This window comes from Eptesicus fuscus, chromosome 3 (genome assembly GCF_027574615.1).
Source record: "Eptesicus fuscus isolate TK198812 chromosome 3, DD_ASM_mEF_20220401, whole genome shotgun sequence".
Taxonomy (NCBI): domain Eukaryota; kingdom Metazoa; phylum Chordata; class Mammalia; order Chiroptera; family Vespertilionidae; genus Eptesicus; species Eptesicus fuscus.
This window is the reverse complement of record NC_072475.1, coordinates 56,064,635-56,086,988: the sequence shown is the minus strand read 5'-3', so window position 1 is coordinate 56,086,988 and position 22,354 is coordinate 56,064,635. Positions and strand designations below refer to the sequence as shown.

The 22,354-nt window shown below is 46.4% G+C and overlaps 1 protein-coding gene across 6 annotated transcripts in view; it reads left to right on the top strand.

The window, feature by feature from the left end:
* The window catches only part of KALRN (kalirin RhoGEF kinase), a 664,115-nt gene that overhangs the window by 291,705 nt on the left and 350,056 nt on the right, over positions 1-22,354 (top strand). For all 6 annotated transcript variants that reach the window (XM_028131137.2, XM_008155509.3, XM_054713909.1 and 3 more), the window contains exons 9-10: positions 972-1,202; positions 19,586-19,708. In XM_028131137.2, coding sequence (XP_027986938.2) covers positions 972-1,202; positions 19,586-19,708 — 354 coding nt within the window. The remainder of the gene's footprint in view (positions 1-971; positions 1,203-19,585; positions 19,709-22,354) is intronic.

The following is a 22,354-nucleotide window of genomic DNA, read 5'->3' as shown; positions in this document are numbered from 1 at the left end:
AGGTTCTGGGTGGGTGGTGACAGCACCGGCCTGCACACTGTGGAATATCCTAGGTTGGACTAAGAAGAAGAGGGGCCATTTTCCTCTCTTTGGAGACTCTTTATGATCTTTGGTCTATGAAGGATGGTGTCTGCAGCCAGGAAGCAGAAAAAATGGGGCCATCAGCAGGGATCACCTGGTATATGTGTGTGTATGTGCGTACACCCACACACAGCACTGAGGGTGAGAAACCCAGGAGCATGGATGGTGTGTCCACAATCTTAGGGTCCTTCCTTTACTCTGCATATTCTGGAGTGATGGGGATGTCACCACTTTCAGGAGAAAAAAAAATGGTTGTATAGGAGGAGAGCAAAAGAAGGATCAATATAGAAGAAAGAAATTGATAAGGAAAGAAAGAAGACAGGAGAGAAAAATGATGATGATGATGAAGATAGAACTGGTAGCCAATCCCAGGTGCTGGGCCCCAGTCTAAGTGCCCTGCATGTGTTAACTCATTTAATCCTCACCATAACCCTAGGTATGCACCATCACTCTCCCCGTGAGTTCCTCAGGCAAGGAAACTGAGGCCAAAGATGTTAGATAACTTTTCTCTGGTCACACATCCAAAAGTTTGGAAGCAGGTAGAGGAAGGTGAAGAAGAAAGTGTGTGTATGTGGCGGGGGGGGGGGGGGGGGTTATGGTGTCAACATACTCAGCTTCCTTTCTGAAGAGTTCTGCTGCCTGACCTGTCAGTGAGTTAGTCAGAATACTTATCAAGTACTATGTGCCAGGCACTGGGTGCTGCCCTGCAACTCCTCTTCCCCAGACTCCCAGGTGCTCCGTCCTCCCCAGGGCTGCGGGCTGGGCACCACGGCAGCGCTGGCTGGCCCATTCCTTGATTGTCATCAGTCTGGGTAGGATTAGCCACCAATTCTGTCTGTGCCCTGTCTGCCACTCCACTCCCTTGACATAACCCTCTTCCCTTCCTGCAGGTCAGCCAGGATGGCAAGGCCCTGCTGGATGTGCTGCAGCGTCCCCTGAGCCCTGGGAACTCTGAGTCCCTCACGGCCACAGCCAACTACTCCAAGGCAGTGCACCAGGTGCTGGACGTGGTGCACGAGGTGCTGCACCACCAGCGGCGCCTCGAGAGCATCTGGCAGCACCGCAAGGTGCGGCTGCACCAGCGGCTGCAGCTCTGCGTCTTCCAGCAGGACGTCCAGCAGGTAACAGGTCCCTGTACCCGGCATCCACCCCAGGCAGGCAGGCAGCTGAGTCCCTGACCTGGGTAGTCAGGCCTGGGATCATCTGATTTATGAAGAGAAGAGGGCAATTCAGCCCCAGCTGCATCCCCCTCTCCCCCAAAAAAGAACCATTGTTACCGTATTTTCCGGCATATAAGATGACTTTTTAACCCAGGAAAATCTTCTATACGCCCAGTCGTCTTATACGCTGGAAAATACAGCAATTGCATGCTTTTCTCAACTAAACAGCCCTATAGACTGGGCCATCTCCCCCTGAGGTTTTGAGAAGGGAGGCAGCCTGAGGAATAGCAATTCCATGCAGTTATATGACATAGTTTTCTTTGGAGAGAGCTTGACCCTCACTCAGGCATGAGCTGTCTGCACAATTCAGAGGCCTGGGGTTATCTGAGCACTGTCAGGGTTGGACCCCACATAAAATGAATTCCTTTCTTTATTATGGATGCAGGCGGCCTGCTAGAATGGAGGTTTGGGGTGGGGTACAGGGCCTTCAGGGGATTCTTTGGCAAGATTGGACTTGGGAAACCAGATTTAAAGCATGAGCTGTTGATGACTGTATGTCCCATAATGAGAGGTTGTTTCTAGCATAACCTGTCTTTTTGCATTATTATACCAGTCATGGCTTTTTCCTTTACCACAAATAATAAAGATATGGTCATGTTTCTGACTTTAAAAGGACAGCCTTGCCACAAATGTCCTTTGGGATGAAATCACCCATTCTTCTCCCCTCATGCTTTATCTCTCTGTCTCCCTGGGGACTCCTGGGGCTTTGCTCTGAGGACTGATATATTGGGTGGGGGAGCGGGTTGGGAGCTGAGGATTGGATGGAGGCCCAGCATCTTCTCCCTGCTGGTTCACTGTGAGAGGCAGGGGTGGGGGCACTTGCATTACTAGATCTTTATGTAACCACCACATAATCTCAAGATTATATATATAAAGTGATATTTCACTCCCTTTCCATACCTTCTATGGTATTGACCACATGTAATCCAAAAATGTATCAAAATATGCAGGGGGGGCAAAAGTAGGTTTGCAGTTGTGAGTATGCAAAACAGAATTTATTCTTGTGTTATTATTTATTGATTATTGTATTATTTTTACCATGAACAGATGTAACCTACTTTTGCCCCACCCTGTACATGGAAAATGGAGAGCCAACTGGACATGTCTTTGGAAGCTGATTCCTTTCACCACTGTTGTTGGGGGCCTGGCGGTGGGTGTCCTGAGATAGAGGCAGGATAGAGGGAGAGCAGGGCATCCTGCACTGGCTGAGACCCACTCTGGGTGCAGGGTCACTGTGCAGTGAGTCCCAGAAGTAACCAGGCCTTCAGGAGTGTCCCCCATTTGGGGGATGCCCTAACCTCCTTGCAGCCCTCCCTTCCTCAACCTGGTGGTGATTGAGGCATTAGAGGCAATGCCTGAGCCTCAGGAGAAATGACCCTGCTGATGTGCCGGCCCAGCTCTGAAACTGGGGGCCTGCTGGGAATGGAGGAGCAAGGGGGTCAGTTGCCTGCTCCTGCCATTGGGAGCTATCCAGAGGAATGCATCACCCTGAGCACCGGAGGGCACAGGGTCTGCCTGAAACTGAGATGGGGAGGTGCCAGGCTCCGGCGTTACTGGTTCAGTGGACTCTGAGGGACCCGTGGAGATCACCAGGCCCATGGATTGTGCAGCTTTCTTGTGTGCTCTTTGCCCTCCTGTTTTCACGGCTGTTATTCTAAGATGGGCACTGGAAAGGGGAGAGGGGCTGCAAGGAGGGCGGGCAAAGACCTCCCCACCAGGAAGGCAGCATCCAGACCTGGACTATCTGGGAGCTGTTAGACTGTCCTGTGGCCACCGTGGCATCTGCACTAAAGCTGGGAAGAAGTGTATTAAACTACACCTGTGGCTGTTCTATATCTTGCTCTTAAACAATGAGAGCATTTCTGGAAGTGAAACTCCATTAATTCATCTCTCCTGTACAAATCACATGGTTGGCACCAAGGAAGAGCAAGCGAAAGATTTCGAGGTGATGGAGCTTTGGATTTCCCCTGGGAACGGAAGTCCCCAGGATGGTTCATTCCATTGTCCTTTTCAGGTTAGGAGAATATCACCTCTGGGAACATCACTTCACTTACCCATTGTCCCACTCACTCTGTCTCACCATGTATCAGACATTGGGACAGATGCACAAGAAAAATGTGCAAGACAAAGGCTACCAAACCTGGCATTGATCTCAAATGCTTACCTGACACCCAAACAACCATTAGTGTCTGACAGGGTGTCTGAGCCGGTGTTTCAGAAGGTGCTGGACATAATGCACTAATGGTTAGAATGAAGGACTTCTGGCTTCCAGAACTTTTATATAGTTATTGGTTTTTTATTTTTATATAAAACTTTATATACTTTATATCTTTATTATATAAATATTATATACTTACCAATTTTGCATGTTTCATCTCTTCTATTCCAGTATTTTCGTGAGAGTGGAAACCCTGGCTTCTATCTCTCTGTGCCCCAAACAGCTCTTGGCTGTGTCTGGCATGAAACTGGGGTTCTCTTTACTTTTGCTCACATGAGCTGAAATTATCATTTCGGGACCCCAGTTTCTGCTTCTGTGAAATGAACCCTCCCTTTGAACACATTTAGTAGTTGTGGGTAAATGGCTGGAGTCTGCCTGCAGGAGTTGTGATGTGGAGGTATTGAGGGTTCCAGGTACTTAAAGCCCAGGCGGAGGACACGGAGACACCCTCAGTGCCCATCAGTTACTCAGCAGCTTGAGCCTCTGCAGTTGGCCCAGCCCTTTGCTAGGTCCTGGCAAGATGCCCGGCATAAGACATACATATTTGAAAATGTAAAGGACATGCTACGAAAGCATGCCAGTCAGCGTGCAGGGCAATAGAGTACTGATGGAACAGTTATAGGCAGTGGCATGAAGGAGGAGATAATTGATTGAACCATATAGTCTGGATCTAAGACTCCTGAGCCCATTTGGAGTCCAGAGGTATTTACTCAGCAGTTTACATGGGAACCTGTGAACGAGACTCAGTGGCTGGGGCAATACACCTGGGAGTCTGGCACATAGTACTTGATTATTGGCACATCCAGCAGATTATTGGTTACTGAGCAATCACGGGCTGTGGAATCAGGCAGCCTGGTTTCAATCCTGCTCTGACAGATCTTGGCTGTGTGACCTTGGGCAGGTTGCTTCACCTGTGGTACTTCAGTTGCTTCACCTCTAAGGTAGGAACAATTACAGCACCCATCTCATCAGACTGAATGATATGCAAGTACAGAGTTTAGCACCGCGCCTGCCTAGCATGTCATAAATCCTCCACATCCTCTTTGAATGATACTCGGGCGCCCCCTGGTGCTTATGCTGTTGGGGACCCCTGATTCTCCTGTTTCTACAACAGCAACTGTTTCCTGGGTCGGCTGAGTTCCGTTCCATTCAGTGACAAATCTCAGAGCTGTCAAGGGCCTAGAAGAGCGTCCAGTCTAACCTACTCTATGGTGGAGGAAATTGAGGCCCAGAGATGTAAAGTAACTTGGCCATAACCACACAGCCAGTTAATGTTAGTGCTGGGACTAGAAGCTAGGTCTTCGGCTCCCAGTCCCGGAGCCCTACAGAAAAGCCACATGAGAGAGGAGCAAGGAGACAGAGAAGAAGAACCGGAAGAGAGACGTGAAGCACACGTGTATAATTCACATAGAGGGGAGAGTGACAGACAGGCAGACAGATATGCACACAGCCCAAAACAGGGAGGGAGAGGGAGAGACAGAGACAGACAGTGGGGGAAGAGAAAGAAAGGGAGAGAGAAATTTAAAGACAGAGCCAAGAAATAGACATACATTGTATGGGAGGAGAAAGAGAAAGAGACAGAAGGGAAAGAGAGAGCTGGCCTGACTCCTAGCCTCATTGCCATATCAGGGGGTGGGTGGTCTTGGCCCAAGTAGGAACCATTTCCCCTTTAAGGGCCCAAAGCAGAGCAAAAGCAGAAAGATGAAAACCAAAGATAGAATGCCAGTGAAAATGAGATTGCACTTAAGCATCTGGTTTTGAGAGGAACAGTACTGAGCAGCAGCCGAAAGAACGCTCCCAGAACAGTGTCGCTCCACAGCGCTCTCTCTCACTTTCCCCTAACCCCTGTAGTTTCCCATGGATCTAAAGGACTCCTTCCAAGCCCAGATAGATCTGATTCTGTGGTGAGAAGAACAAGGAGTATCTAGATACTTGATCTTTCTGGTAGATGCAAATTCTATCCCATTATTTTGTAGCCAGGGCAACCATTTTGAACACTCTCTGCAGGCCATTTGTTCTGCTTCTCCTTTTCTTCTCTCTCTGTTTTGTGCAATAATAAATTATAAAGTGTTTTGGAACACCTGCTCTGTGCAAGACCCCATGCTAGGAGCTGGAGGTTTCTGGCCTGAGAGAAGACATGTACACCTAAGGTCACGTGAATGACACACAGCTATCTAGGTTCAGCGCCAAAGAAGCAAAACCACAATAGTCTGGTGGAGTCGAAGCAGGGAAAGTTCCCTGTGGTTGGGCTGGATTTGCACAGGTGCTTGGAGCTCAAGCAGAGGAGATGGGGGAAGGCCAGGAGGCAGAGAGTTAAGTGACAGCCAGGGGACAGGGAAGAGGAAGTCTAACTGGGTGCCTGCTCCCGGCAGTAAAACTGAGAGGTAAGGCTGGGAGGCTTAGGAGTGGTCTCAGTGGTATGTGTGGGGCAGTGACATGTTTGAAGCTCCAATACCATCCTTTAAAAATAATGCCTGCCCAGCCAGTGTGGCTCGGTTGGTTGAGCATTGTCCTGTGCACTGAAGGGTTGCCGGTTCAATTCCTGGTCAGAGCACATGCCTGGGTTGCAGTTTGATCCCTAGTTGGGGAGTGTATGGAAGGCAACCGATTGATGTTTCTCTCTTCTGTAGATGTTTCTCTCTCTAAGCATTTCCTTGGGTAAGGATTTAAAATCATCATCATCATCATCATCATCATCATCATCTTTTGCTTTTAAGCAGTCCAATCAGGTGAGCTAGTGAGGTGCAGTAATGGCAGAATTTATCTGGCTCAGTGACTTTCCATTCTGAATGAATATATTAACATTAAAATCCATTGTATTACAAATGAGTCTTACTTGTTTCTATCAGTTTTTCTGGAGCCTCAGATAGAAAATTACAGCTTTTACTATGTCAGCTCTTGCTTGCCTAAGAATGTATAAAAAGGATTTGAGAGTAATTTTTTTTTAACTCCAGAAATCCAATCTTTTGCTAGCTACTGACTATAGCCCCTTAATCATGCTAGACCAGCTTGGGCATGGTGTGATCCAGTTGACAGCTTTGCATAATAAAAGATGAGTGCTTTGGGTTGCACACAGAATGAAGTGACCAGACTGATGATAGATCTAGAAATTAACTCTTCCTGTGAGAAGGACGGATCAGAGCATCTAAAGAGGAAAATGCCCAGAGTGTAGTCCCAGATGGATGGGGGGACACCCGCAAGGGGGAACCGTTTGAACTTTGAACTGGTTACTTACTGGGTTGAGGAGGGGACTCGGAACACCAGAGAGATGATTTGATTCCAGCCCTGAGATTTTGTTACTAGGATTAAATGTCTGTACAAGTTTTATTGTTCAAAGCTCAGGATTCATCATCTTTATGAGTAAATATGATTGAGCATCTATTCTAATCCCTTCACGTGCCTTATTTAATCTTCCAACACTGTAAGCCAGGTGATAGCTTGGTTCTCGTTTTACTGAAGCTTAGAAAGGACAAGTAAACTTGCCTTTACTTTAGCAGAGCAAGAATTCAAACGTCCACCTAACCACGAGATCTGTGCTCTTAGCCTCTCTCTATGCCCTGGGCACTCTGCTAGGTGATGGGAATGCAGAGAGGCACAGCCCCTGCCCGTTAGGGGTTTTTAATTTAGTGCTGGAATGTCATTGCTCAGAGGACCCTGGTAGGTTACTTGGTCCGGAAGGTTATATAGCTTCCGACATCTGAGAGTCAGACTCAAAGTGCCTGTCCAGTAAGACCTGCACAGTCATACTAATACCAAATACTCTTTTCCATCTGTCCAGTCACTATAAAATGCCTCTACAGTTATTTATCTTACACAATAGATAAAACAGACACTAACCATTCTCATTTGTTTTTCACAATCATAATTATGTTAACTCCTCATTGCTGACACTTTTCCTTGTAGCATATAGCTTGAATAATATCCATTTTTCCATGGTAGTATTCAGCAGTATTAAAATTCTCAGTTAAGTTTTTGATGGTGATAAACCAATCATTCAAATAACATTCAAGTAGCTAATATGTAATTCTTTGGATAGGGTGAATGCCCAGGAAGAGCAGGGGTAAGGCTTAGCTGAATTGGGGGGGGGGGGTAGGAAGGGGAGAAAAGGAGGGCTCGCTTGTCAGGGTTGCTTGCTGATTAGAGTGAAGATAAGGAAACTTTCTCATCTGCCTCTTTGGTATCCCTGATTTTAGAGGGAGCACGCTGCCCCTCTCCCCTTCGGAGGAGGCTGGTACTGGAGGCTCTATTCCAGTCCTCTCCATTATCCCTCAGCTAGAATTGACAGGGCGGGAGTGAGCTGCAGAGGCTTGCCTCTGACATTTTCAGCCCCTCCTGCCTGGGAATCTCATGGACTCCTAGTACCCCTCCGCACTCTACTCCCCACCTTGCTCCCCTCTGCCCTGCTTTCTGCCTTCCTCTCTTCACTTCCCATCATGGCCTGCATCCTTTGACTTCCTGAATGCAAACTCTATTCTAACTGAAGGGTGCTCCTTCCATGATGAGCATCTTCTGAGGAGTACCTGGCTGCCTCCATCAGGCAGGGTAGGGAGGCAGATACAGCCTGGAAGGCAATGAGAGGAAGTCCCTTCCCAGGAGTTACCGAGCCTGATGGCTTTCTTGATCCATGGTAATTTTAAACACCTTTAATGTCCTCAATCCCTATTATGTTAGCAAATGACAAGACAGTCACCATCCAGGGTCACTTCTTTAAAAATATATATATGGCTAATATGCAAAGGTCCCCTCTGGAGTTCGACCGGGAGACCGGGAGTTCAATAGTTTGCTATGACATGCACTGACCACCAGGGGGTGGCACAGAACAACGGAAGGCCCCAGCTGGCAGCCAGCAGCCAGGGAAGGGAGGCCCTGGCAGGCAGCCAGAAGACCCCCATCAGCTCTGATCGCCAGCCAGGCCTAGGGACCCTACCCATGCACAGATTTCGTGCACCGGGCCTCTAGTGTACACACACACACACACACACACACACACACACACACACACACTTTTTATTGATTTCAGAGAGGAAGGGAGAAGGAGAGAGAGATAGAAACATCAATGATGAGAGAGAACCTTTGATCGGCTGCCTCCTACATGTCCCTTACTGGGGATTAAGTCCACAACCTGGGCATGTGCCTGTGACCTCCTGGTTCATAGGCTGATGCTCAACCACTTAGCCACACAGGCTGGGCAGGATCACTTCTTTTTGATAGCCCCTATGCTCAGCATGGTCAACATGCAATTTCTGGAACCTTGAATACCAGGCTAAAGGATAAAAGTCTCAAACTTTATGACTAGTGGGAAGCTATTGAAAGATTTTGAGCAGAGGAAATAGGTGAAGGTGTGAGGTATTTTGGTGCCAGAGGGGGACTGGGTTGGAGTGGGAAGATCCTGGGAGCCATGATCCTGGTGTGGCCACAGAGCATGAATTCAGTTGGTGAGGCAAGATTAGGTTTGAGAGCATTTATGAAAAAAAAAATCACTGGAAATGGTTGTCCATTTTGTTATAGAAAACAAGGGAGGTGTCAAGTGTGAATATGAAACTGTCTTTTTCCAAGTGTCATTGGATCCCTGGCATTAAAATATCTGGCCTGAGTGGGGACCTGTTAAAAACACATTATCTGGCCCTATTTCATACTTTTTGATTCAGAATCTGTGGGGAAGGTGGTACCTCTGTTTTTAAGAAAACGAAAAACACCCAGGGATTCTTAAGCATTCTAAAGTTTGAGATACTTAAGAAGTCCCAGCCTTCGTGGTGAAAAGTAGGGGGACACCGTCAACAGGTGCCAAGGCACCGGGCGAGGAGGTTCTCCCAGGGAGGTGCCAAGGACAAAACAAGTTCTAGTCACCCCAGCTCCCCTGTGTTGGGAAGAGTCAGGAGTGGGATGGCTGGGAGTAGAGGGGCCCAAGGGTGGGAGGCAGCTAAAACTTTGGGTCTTTTGGTCTCTTAGCCAGCTTGCATCCAGCGTGGCATCTGTCGGGCAAAGGGACCACAGTTCACAGTGAAAGGAGAGTCTGTACACCTGCTAATGAGTTTCAGCAAAGCCCTCTCAGAAAAATGATGGCTTCTCCCACCATAGCAGGACATTTAGTTTGATCATACTTGTTCCAAAGAGGGGGCAGAAAATGAATTACTGGTAATTGGGCATTTCGAGTGGCGCCTGCCTGCTCTCCGGTGGCACTGGCAGTGTGAGCCTTTCCCCTCCAGCACTAACGCTCAGTGTGCTGTGCGAAGAGACAGGAATAATGACTTGATGGACTGCCCTGGGTACTCTTATACATCGTGTGAGCCTGAACCTTTAACAAAACAAAGTGAGTGGAAGACACCTGATGGTGTGTAAACTCTCCTCCATTGGCCTCAGGAAAAATGGCTTTCTAAACAGTGGGAGGCTGGGGGCTGGGAGGGAGGAGCTGCGAGGGAGGAGTCCTTCCATTTATGTAAAACAAGGAAACGTCTTGTTGTTTTACCATAGATCAAATTATGGCACACATTTAATAATCGATTTCAAATAAGATGATTGATCAGAGAGCCAGAGAGTTGGGATTCTGATGCCACAATTGTTTGCAAAACATTTCCATGTCCTTTCATGGTTTCTGCCCTTTACCACACAGGAAATTCTCAGATCAGCTTGGTTGATTTCATTCACTCATTTACTCAGCAAATGCTCTCTGAGAACATAGCAGTGACCCAAAAAAAGCCCTGCCCAAGTGGGTCTTACGCAGGAGGTAGAGAGAAAACACCACCACAGACAAACATGTAATAGACCGTATAGTGATAGCCAGTGCAGCAGAGATCTGGCTGGATAGCCATGGGATGTGTTTAGGAGGACGTTCCAGGTGCATGAAATGGGACCCACAATGTTCTTGAGACTCAAATGAGCTGCCTGTGTTCATGAAAATGGGAGATGGCTAGAGTAGAAAAAGGGGGTAAGAAGTTTGGAGAAATTGGCTGGGTCCATGTCAAATTAGGTTTCATAAGGTATGGAGAGAATCTGGGTTTTCTACATGTGATAGGAAACAATTGTGGAGTTTCAATAAAGGGTGTGTCATAATTTGATTTTTGTTTAAAGAAATAGGTCTGGATCCTGTGTGGATGGGCCTGGCAAGAGTAAAAGGAGGGAAACCACTTAGAGGGCTCGTGGGGTGAGTGAAAAAAGAAGTTGGCTTAGACTAGGAAGGTTGTGGCAGAAACAGTGGACAAGAAAGAGCTAAAATAAGAAAGATTCTCAGGCTTGAGGCTAAGCAGTCAAGTGAAGTGTAGTGTCTTTTGCTAAGACAGGAGAGGGAGGGAGTAAGGCAGAAGGGAATGAAGAGTTCTGTTTTGATATGTTAAGTATGAGGTGCCTATTATATGCCAAATTGAAGAAGAGTGAGTAGGCAATTGAGTCTCAATCTCAGGAGAGAAATTAGGGCTGGAACTGTGCATATGGAAATTACCAGGACACAGATTATATTGAAAGCCATGGCACTGGATGAGATCATCCAGGGAGGAAGGGAAGAGAAGAGGTCCAGAACCAAGCCCTTGGGCATTCCAAAATGTAGAGACTTGGCAGCCAATAAGAATGCAGAATGTAAGACCGCGGTGGATGACAGGGAGCCTGGGTGTTACCAGTGAGCATGGTGTCTGAGGAGCTCATGAAGAGATGTTTCTAGAAGGGGGAGGCTCTTCCTCTTAAGTGGGGCTGACCAAGGTAGGCACTCTTCAGGGTGAGGAGCCTCCATGGCTCAGGGATTCAGAGCCCAGATGGCTGAGGATGGCTTTGGTGGGGGCAGCCCGAAGTTCTCAAGGGAGGGTGGTCCCGAGTGAGTAGTGAGAAGGGAGTCCCCGAGCAGGGACAGCCTGGTGCAGGGTGTCAGAGCCCATGCAAGGTGAGCAAAGCATCTATATAAGAGGGTGGCTCAGCCGAGGCTGGTTTGGCTCAGTGGATAGAGCGTCGGCCTGCGGACTGAAAGGTCCCAGGTTCGATTCCAGTCAAGTGCACGTACGTTGGTTGCGGGCACATCCCCAGTAGGGGGCGTGCAGGAGGCAGCTGATCGATGTCTCTCTCTCATCGATGTTTCTGACTCTCTCTCCCTCTCTCTAAAAAAAATCAATAAAAAAAATAAATAAATAAATAAATAAATAAGAGGGTGGCTCAGCACAGGTGCAAAGACTGAGCAGGTTCAGGAGGTCATCCACAAGGGGTGGGGCTTAGTGTCACAGCCTGGGCCCAGTGAGGAGCACATCCACGCAGGGAGGGCAGCCCAGCTTAGAGGACTGAAGTCTAACCGGGTGTAGAGGTGTCCACACAGGGGCTAGCCAGAGGAAGCATCTTGGAGGTGGTCTTGAAATTGATCCCTGAGGAAGGGAAGGGAAGAGAAGAAGAGGATTAGGCAGAGGGTAAAAGTTGAGCTACAATGTCATCTCAAGGGATTTCTCAGCCATCTGTAGGGCATTCTAAAGATTGGGTGACCCATCAGTCCTGTCCCAGGATCGGGAAAGAGAGCTGGGCTGTGTATGTATGGAAGTTCATCATAGACACAGGCCAACCTGGGAAGGGTTGTGGCTTCAGGAGAAGCTGCTCTAACCCCCAATGCAGACAAAGGTAATATAATCCCCAATGCAGACTGACAACTGAGGTTCCTCTGCCTGCTAGTGGCACTCACAACAATTGTAAAAAGTCCTGTATGACACATCACTGAATCCACCACCTACATGGTCTCAAAGAATCTTCCCCAAACACTTCTTAATTGCAAAGGGAATTAGAATTACTTGTGTAGTGAAGGAGGCAGGAAGACACCATCTTAATCAAGGGATCGAAGTTAACATCACCAGTAATGGAACAAATTGAAAATGTGTCCCACCTGATGGAATGAAATAGGAAGAACAAGAATAATTTCTGTGATGTTCCTGATTCTATTCATGAAGAAACATTAGACAAACCCAAATTAAGGGACATTTTATAAAATAACTAGAGGCCCAATGAACAAAATTCGTATAAGAGTAGGCCTTCTTTCCCCTGGCTGCTGGCACTGGCTTCCCTCTGGCACCCAGGACCCGGGCTTCCCTCCAGCTGCTGGCAGGCACCTGGGACCCAGACTTCCCTTGAAGCCCCTGCTTCATCCAGAAGGTCATCTGGAAGGATGTCTGGTATAATTAGCATATTACACTTTTATTATTAGAGTCTAGAGGCCTGTTGCACAAAGATTTGTGCAAGAATATGCCTTCCTTCCCCTGGCTGCCGGCACCAGTTTTCCTCTGGCACCCGGGACCCAGGCCTTCGCTCCGGCCAGAGTCTTTGCTCCGGCCAGAGCGCCCCTCCTGTAGCTCCTTCCGCCCCTCCCACCCCCAGCAGGCATCCTGCCCCACCTGGCCACTCCACGCCTGCATATGCAAATTAACCCGCCATCTTTGTTGGGTTAATTTGCATACTCACTCCTTATTGGCTGGTGGGCGTCGCAGAGGTACAGTCAAATTACATATTTCTCTTTTATTAGTGTAGATAGCCCTGTAACTATTAGAAGTGTCAAAGGCAGAAAGGGCAAGGCAAGCCTAAAGAACTGTTCTAGATTAAAGGGACAACTAAACACAGCATGTGCTTCTGCTCTAAAAGTCAGTGTTGGGACAGATGGCAGAACTTGATTGGGGTCTGGGTATTAGATTGTAGTGTTGCTGCCAGAACCACTTGGGTTTGAATCCTGACCCCACTCTTTAATAGCTGTGTAAGCTCAGGCAAGTTAGCGAATCTCCCGGAGATTCATTTTCTTTGACAAAGAACAACCCTCCATAGTCTCTCCTTCCAAAGAGGGAGCTGCCGTACTCTCAGTATAATAAAGTCATGCTGTACCCACAATATAACATTCGAGTTGGAAGGAGACTGGGGAGATGGTCTGATCCAGTGTCTTCATTTGAGGCAGTGAGGTCTGGAGGGGAAAAGGCACACACCCAGCAGGGTCACAACTGGGTAAGAGCAGAGCAGGGATGAGACCCCAAAGATAGTATCATTAAATTAGGATGATCATGATGGTGCCACAATTTAGTGGTGCTCTAGGGACCCAAGACACTTTTATATGTAAGTAGAGCTTACATACCAACTTAAAACTTTGTTCTAATGGTGGTTGTCTCTAAGTGCAGGGGTCTCCTACACTGAGCTAGGAGATGCTTGGGTCTCCTCTAAAACTAAGATCCTATCGTCCTGACCGGTATGGCTCCGTTGGTTGGGCATTGTCCCGTGCACCTAAAGGTAGCCGGTTCTATTCCCCGGTCAGAGCACATGTCCTGGTTGCAGGCTCAATCGGCTGATAGGGGTGTGTGTAGGAGGCAGCCGATCCATGTTTGCTCTCACATCGGTGTTTCTCTCTCTCTCTCCCCCTCTTCATTCCTTTCTCTCTAAAAAATCAATTTAAAAATCTTTTAAAAATAAATAAAACTAAGATTCTATCAAGTTAGGAGATTAAAAAAATAAAAGTCCTGGGATAGGAGGCAGCTAGATCCCTTGATGTTCTCCCATTCCGTCAGCTGCATTCATGGCCACTGTTCAGAAAATAATCAGTTCTGTGGTTCTCTTCAAAAGGACTTTTTCTCTTCTCCTTAGCAGCTAGAAAGGACTGTCTCTTCCCCTGAAAAGTATTGTCTTGATTTTATGCTGGTTGAAATAAACACAATTAGATGAGAAAGAAAGGGGGTGATTAGGGAATTATGCATAATGGCTATTAGATTGGCTCCCAAATCCGGTTTAGGATGTGAGTGTCTCTCTTGGAAAAAGGATGTTCTGGGAAAGGAGTAATTTCTGTTTGAAGAGTTGGGGCACAAGAACGGAGGCAGAGCTTTACAAGTTGCTTACAAGACTGTCTGTCTGCTGGAGTGGCGAGGAGTCCCACGCTTACCTGAGCTATTGTTCCCAATGACAGTGTGAAGGTCAGACCTCTTGATGAATGGGTGGCACAACTTCTCCCAAGACAGTTGGGCAGTAGCCTCAACCATATTTGCACTTGACAGTTCATAGCTATAAACATTCATTGAGTATCTCCTGCATGGCTGCTGGGGGCGGGGGCAGGATGAAAGAATGTGAGAACCCCATACACTGGCAGAAACTATCTACCTGCCAAGAGGGGCAGTGGAGAAGGTGGAGATGGAGAGAGAGAACTTGGAATGCAGACTGTGAGAGATGCTAAGATAGAGTTAACGATAGGAGTGTGGAGCTGTAGACATTCACCTCAAAGTTGTGTGTTAGGGGATGAGTTTGAGTTGAGTAGAGTTCAGCATGTCTTAAGCAAAGCACACTCTGTGCTGAGTACCATGCTGTGTTTGGAAATCACAGGAGGTCAGAGGCTCGTGGGAGAGACAGGCCCATGGGCAATAATTGTGGTTTGGACAGAATCGGAAATGAGTGATCCCACCACAGCGTGGGCGGGTTATTAAAGAGAAAAGGCTTTCTAAAACTAGAGATTTTGAGATGTTGCTTAAAGGATGAGTAGAAAGGAGCCTGGAAAGTGGGTATAGGGAGAAACAAGATGTGGACATTTTAAGTAAAGTTAAACATAGCGACAACAAAACTCAGGAGATGAGGAGTAGCTTTGGGGGAATTTAGGGGTGAGGCAGAAACTTATTGGAGGTGGGGTTGAAAGTGGGGTAGGGCTGGCCACAGAGGACTGCATGTCAGGTTAAGAGGCTCCTCAAAAACTATATCTCAGTGAAATGCCCTCAAAAGTATGCACAGGTTAATTTCACTTACTAGTAAGCCTAAATTTGTGTTCTTCAAATGGATTTGTTCCTAATTTTTTGTATTATTAGGATCCAGCTATATTAACAATTTATAAGTTATTTTTAAACCATAGTGTATAAAATTATTTCCTTGAAACTAAGGGTGCATCTTGCCAGAAGCAGGTTGACAACTATCATTGGGTGCTACTTCCACTCAAGTTCAGAGGCACAACTGTCATTTATCAAAACCACAGCATGAATATGAAAGTTGAAAAGAAAACTTAAGAAAAACCTGTCATTTCTGTGCTGTCCCTTGTAACTTGCTTCTGTAGCAGTGACCCTGTGGTCAACCTTCCACCTGCCTCTCCATCACCCCCATAACCAATCACCAAATCCTGGCTATTCCTTCCCCTAAATATTACTCAAGCCTATCTCTCCGCAGACACTGCCATTGGCCCTGTCTATGCCACCATCGTCTCGTCAGGATTTCTGCAGTAACCTCCTGTTTTCCCACCTCTCTTCTTGTCATCTTCCAACGGACTCTCCACAAAGCAGACAGAACCATAACTTACAAATGCAGATCCCACGATGTCTCCTCCTCTTTGCAGCCCTTCAGTGGCTCTTAGCATGAACGTTGGAAGCTGACTCCGCACACCAGGCTCAGCACCATCTGGCTTCTGCCTTCTCTGAGCTCATTTCCTCCTTCCTTCCTACTCAAGCCATGCTGATCTTTCTAATTCCGAGCTTAACTCCTATTCACTCTCACATCTCAGCTCAACCTTACTTCAGAGAGGCCTTCCCTGACCCCCCAATTAGGAGCCCCTGACTGTTGGCACTTTTCACCATTGCAATTAATGATGAATTGTGTGACTTTGGGTCTAGTGCTTGTTGCTTACCAATATATAGCTGAGTTTCTGGAGTGAGGGCCACACCTGCCTTATTTAACATTGTACTCGGGCTGTCCTTGTGCCCAGCTGTAGGGCACAATGAGAGTAGTAAATATGTTTGAATGTGTGAATCTTCATATCCACATGTGTTTCTCTGCTTCCTGAAGAGCCCTTATACAAAAACAAAAAGTTAAAAAAACTTCTGTATTGGGAACACTTAAATATCAATTCAAAGCCATCAATAGGTATAATTCTGTACTATCCTGATTGTAATTGGTAATTTAATATTTAAACATATATTGTAGATGAGAGAGTTAAGCAGGGCTAGCTAGTAAGAGGTGCCTTGATAGGTACCTACACTTTGGTAGGTCCAGGGTTTGGCTAGAAATGCAATGTATTCTTCAACAGTGGTGGTCAGAGTCTGGGTGTCCAGAAGCTGAGGGGTGTGCAGATTTCCAGGGCTGCACATTAATTTATGGTGTGTAATGTAATCACCAGGCACTTTTCAGAGATGCCTTTCTCTGCTGCCCATTCTGTGTGGGAGGCTGGATTGTACTCCCAGGGTTGGGGTCATGGAATCAGGGTTAAGAGAGCATGTGGTCCAAATGTGTGCATCAAACTATGCTGGCTCTAAATGAACTGTCTGATACAGAACAGCCAGAAATTGGCATTTTACACAATAACTCATCTGTTAATTGTGCTTATCTATCCTTGGGTACTTTTTTGGTGTCTGTGTATTACTGAAATAATTTTGTTCACTTCCTAAATCACTTGCTTTTTTGTCTATTAAATTGGTTTCCATGCAGTTCCTGAATCTCACTGATTTTGCACAGGTTTCCCCACAGCTTCAGTTCTAATGGCCGGAGTTGGACGAAGTGGAGGCAATGTAACATCACAGAGCAATCAAAGTTATGTTTAAACTAAGTGAAAGCCTCTCAAATGGGAAGTAAATAGATTTTTAAGTGGTTAAGGTAGAGGTAATTAAGTAAACTGTCACTAACTGAAAATAAATCGAAGCAAGATAACTTAAACAGGAAACAAATTGCTTTTTAATAAAGTTTAAAAGTTGTAAAATCACTCCCAGGGAGTAAAAACGCTCACCATTTCCAAACTAGTGGATGAAAAGCATTCTTCTTTACCCTATGTGCTTTAGAATAACCAATTTTATTAAAGCTAGAGCTAAAAAATGAAATGCAATAAAATAAAATTCATGAAAACAGTGCGAGACAAGCAAGTCGCACTTAACTGTGCAAAGCTAAATTAAGAAAGAAATCGTAATCTGAAAATCTGTCATAAATTCCAAAGCCTTCATGTACGGCTGCAAGACAGCTTTTTTGTATATAAAAATTATCCCCAAGCTTCAATTCATTCTCAAAAGGGGATTAATAAAAGTTTAGATATGCATAAACATTATAAAATTGTGTGATGGGAAACTTTGTGACTTGAACTATTTATCCTTGACCTTGCATGCTGATGCTCATCCTCCCCTTTATAATAGAGAATTGTGGGACCAAATTGTTGCAAGTCAAGTAAAAATACACTCTCCTGATTCTTCTGCTGTTGAAATTTCACCATACATAATTCTAAGGAAACACAGGCTCTTCTTTCTTCTAAGAAAGGAACATTTAGAGCTACTTTCAATGCTGCCTTTTAGTATTTGCAGAAGGTAAAAATACAGTTCATTTACTACTGCGATTTCTTTTTGCAGATGTGCCTCCAAAATCTCTACATCCAATGTTTAAAGGCATTTTTTAAAAAACCTTTTTCTTCATTTTAATGAATAATTACCTGACCTTCTGGCTTTGTTAGGTGGTTGTTTGTTAAACCACTTAACAAACATGTTAATATATTCACATGTCCTTTGCTCTGAACTAATACCATCTTTTTTTCTTTTAATTTTTATTGTTGAAAGTATTACATAAGTCCCCTTCCCCCCCCCCCATTGACCTCTCCCACCCTGACCACCGCCCCCCAGCTCTTCACCCCCCTATTGTCTGTGTTCATGGGTTATGCATATACACATAGGAGTTCATTGGTTGATTTCTCCCCCTCCCCTCCCCTGCCTTCTCTCTGAGGTTTGACAGTCTGTTCCATGTTTCTATGTGTTCATCAGTTTATGTTATTCAATACCATCTTGTTGTGGGCTTGGTGACACTGTCACTGAAGACGTTGAAGGCTTTGTACTTTGCACAGTTGCAGGCATTCATTTATCTCAGGTGCCAGAGGGGGTGACACCGAAGGCTGGATTCTGCAGAGCTGGAACTCCTATGCCTGCTGGCCATGGAATGATTTTATCTATCTGCTTGCCATAGGGCAATCTGTAGAAGAACCAGAGGAATGGATTAAAACACCCTTTTAAACAGGCCTAGTACATCTGTCATTTTCCCAAAAGTCCTTTTAAAATCCGAGAAGGCTAATTCATCATTAATCAAATGCTCAGTTAAAGTTTAGTATAGTACGAGTAGAGTGGGCTCAGTTGAGTTTGGGCCGGATTTGAAACAGGTGTGTCTGCACGATTCTGATTTCATTGTAGCTGCCTGGTTTACTGAGCGCCAACTTCTCAGAAACAGAAAATGAACTGCTTCCTTTCTCCCACATTTTTGTTGGGCCGCCTGGGCAAATGCAAAAGGGGTGTTAAAGGCTTTGGTCCTGTCTACATTTCAAAAATTTTAAGGGGTTTCCACTCACCTTGTAGAGTACCCCTCAAGACAACGTATTTTCTCACTTTCTCAGCATCCCCTCACTCATGTCTCTACTGCTGCAGCCACCTCTGTTTTAGCTTCTCCAAACACTGAGGAAAATGTCTTGAATCACTTGGTCTTAAGCCTGGAAGAGTATCGAGTCGCCACTGCTTCCCAAGAGAATCATAGATACTAAAGGCCTTAAGGGTGCAAAGACCTTATTTATCTGGTTGGTCAGTTGGTTGGGTGGTGTTGAGTGGGGGAGAGAGGTGGAAAGAAGCCAGAGAGGCAGTTGTCCTGGTGATTAGCTATCTTGAGCATCACTCCCATTGGAAACCGACTACTCTGGACTTTACTTCCAAGATTGGGCGAGTCCCAGGAGCACAGTGAGGCAGCATGCCTGTAGCTGGTTGCCACTGCTGTGTCTATTTTTATGGTAGAGAGGAAGCAAAGGAAGTCCCTGACTTGATACTTTATGTGGTTGGAATGAAGGTGGAGAGGGCGTTAAACTGTGCCTGATGGCCTATGTAGCTTGTTTTTAAAAAGGAACTAATTAAGGTTGAGAAAACTGGAAAAGTAATGAGGTGATTTTCTGGAGATAAAAAAGGATGAGCTGAATTTAGTTAAGGGTGGGGCTGTTGTATTGCCAATGGCTGTAATGAAATCCCCTGTGTCTACCGTGATTGAACATTTCCACCTGGACTGCTTGCTGCCTTCTGATTGGGATGGGGACTCTAGGACTTTAGCAGTCGCATATGTTGTCACATGTCTTTCCTTCTGCTCAGAAGTCATTGTTTCTGTCTTACCCCTCTGATAGGTGTTGGACTGGATTGAAAACCATGGTGAGGCCTTTCTCAGCAAACACACGGGGGTTGGCAAGTCCCTGCATCGAGCCCGAGCCCTGCAGAAGCGGCATGACGACTTTGAAGAGGTGGCTCAGGTAAGATGCTGAGCATAGTTGTAGGTGTGTGTGTGTGCACGTGCGTGTGTGGAGCTCGGTGAGAGAGACCAGGGCTGTGACTTTGGTGTCTGGGGAGGCACGTTGGTTGATAGCCCATGGCTTCTGGGATGCCGTTCTGCCTAATGCAAGGAGACCTTTGTCTGCTCTTGGGTCCCTACATGAGTGATAAATAGGCCCTCAGTTTACAGTCTTCAAAGAAAATCTTTCTGCCGGCATGATCTGTAAATGCCGCATCTACAAGGTGCTGATGGCAGGAGGGAATGATGTTAGGACCATCAAGAGCCCAAAGCCACCCCTATGGCTGTCACTGCAGTCAAGTGGAGCTAAAAATCAGTGGCCGCTCTGTTTCTAAAGCTGTGTACCTTCCAAGACCTGGAGGAAGAGATGGCACCTGGTCACCACGCCACACACCAACAGGGCTGAATGTGCCCACAGAAAGTGCCTTTGTTCCACTGGCACAGTATTTAGCCTGTAATTTGCACAATATTCAGCCTTTTAGCTGAGCTGCATACCTGTTCCAAAAAAAGGGCACTGCTTTCTAATTTGCCCAGAGAGGCTGTATGAGAGACCTTAACCGTTTGTCTCAATGGTGGAGTGATATAAGAGGGTTTTTGTTCTGAGGCTCCACCCCCAAGATTTTATTTTAACTCCCTTATAGTTCTCTTTTGGGAAAATTCCAAATGGATCCTTACAATCTCCATCTTCCAGATGAAATGCGTGGTCAGGTGTGATCAGTTGCAGGGGAAAATAAGACTTTTCAGAATCAGGGAGGGAAGGGGCAGCTGGGAAGGGAATCAGTGTGGGACAGAGGGGTGGGTGCTTGGGAGTAGTGCGGATCACAAAGCTGTGTTTCCACATCACAGCTGACCCAGGGCTGGCGCCAGTCCCACCATGTGGCCACTCCTCAGTGTGGGCATCATGCTGGGCATTGTGCAAAGCCCCATCCCTCACCCAGGGAGGCCACCAGCCCCAGACAGATATAGCCTGTGGTGCAGAAGGAGAGGGCCAAAACCGAAGGAATCTGCTGGAGGACAGGAAAGCAGTGGGAGCATACCCATCTTGAGGGGAGCTGCAAGTGTATGCTGAAAAGTGGGAGGCCTGGCAGGAGCCAGAAAGATCGTGTCAGCAGCGACCTGAACCCTGCACATGAAGGTAGATGAGACCCAACCTGTGGAATAAAGCCTCACAGTTGTGCATTGCTGGTGGGAATGTAAAATGGTGTAGCCACTGTGAAAACTAAACTAAACCAAACATAGAATTACCATATGATTCAGCAATCCCACTTCTGGGTATATTCCCAAAAGAATTAAAAGGTGGGAAGTGATGCCCTAACCTGTTTGGCTCAGTGGATAGAGCGTCGGCCTGCGGACTGAAGCGTCCCAGGTTCGATTCCGATCAAGGGCATGTACCTTGGTTGCGGGCACATACCCAGTAGGGAGTGTGCAGGAGGCAGCTGATCGATGTTTCTCTCTCATCGATGTTTCTAACTCCCTATCCCCTCTCCCTTCCTCTCTGTAAAAAATCAATAAAATATATTTTAAAAAATAAAAATAAAAGGTGGGAAGTGAAAAGTATTTGTACACCCATTTTCATAGTAGTGTTATTCACAGTAGCCAAAAGTGTGCTAATGTCCATTGATGGATCAATGGATAAACCAAATGTAGTATATACATACAATGGAATATTATTCAGCCTTAAAGAAGGATCCTACAACATGGATGAACTTGAGTACAATATGCTATGTGGAATAAGTCAGTCACAAAAGGACAAATATTGTATGAGTCCAGTTATGTGAAGTAGTCAAATTTATTGAATAGTCAAGTTCATTGAGACAAAAGATAGGATGGCAGTTGCCTTCTGGATGCCTCTCTAGTCTGTTAGGGGGCAAAGAATGGGAGAGAGCTGGTGGAAAAGGAATGGGGAGTTATTATTTAATAGGCAAAGACTTTCAGTTTTGCAAAATAAAGAGTTCTGGGGCTAGATGGTGGTGATGGTTGCACAACAATGTGAATCTACTTAATGCCACTGAACTTGACAAGCTTTGTATTATGTATATTTTATCACCTCCACTGGCCACCACCACCACAACAAAAAGAAGCCTCGTAGCTACACAAGGACCTTCTGCAGAACTAGCTGGACTAAGCCAGCGTAGTATAGACACAGGGCCAGTGTGCCTTTGTGGGCAAGTTGTAGCACAGATCCAAAATATCTGGGTGGCCAGGCATTCTGGGTGCCTCTCCAGTCTGCTAGGGGCAAAGGATGGGAGAGCGCCATTTGGACTCCCTGTCTGCTGAGAATGGGGTATGGAACCTGGGCTAATCCTTTGGAACGGAGCCATTCCAGAGCTTTGAGGCTCTTGGCTTTTGGCTGTCTTGTGCATTGGCCTTTCTTCACTTAGGGAGAACATCCCCAGAGCTACCCCAGCCCTGACCCAGCCCATCCCTTCTGCTCCCTTCCTGCTGCAGCCTCAGAGGCAATGACAGCCTTGGTTACAGGCTCATGAAGGAGCTGTCATTTATGTGTTCTTACAACCAAGCAAGTCTGGCAGCCACCCCAACGTTAACCCCATTTCTCCCAGTTGCCCCTTTGCATCCTCACTGGGTGCCTGATATGCCTTTCACATGG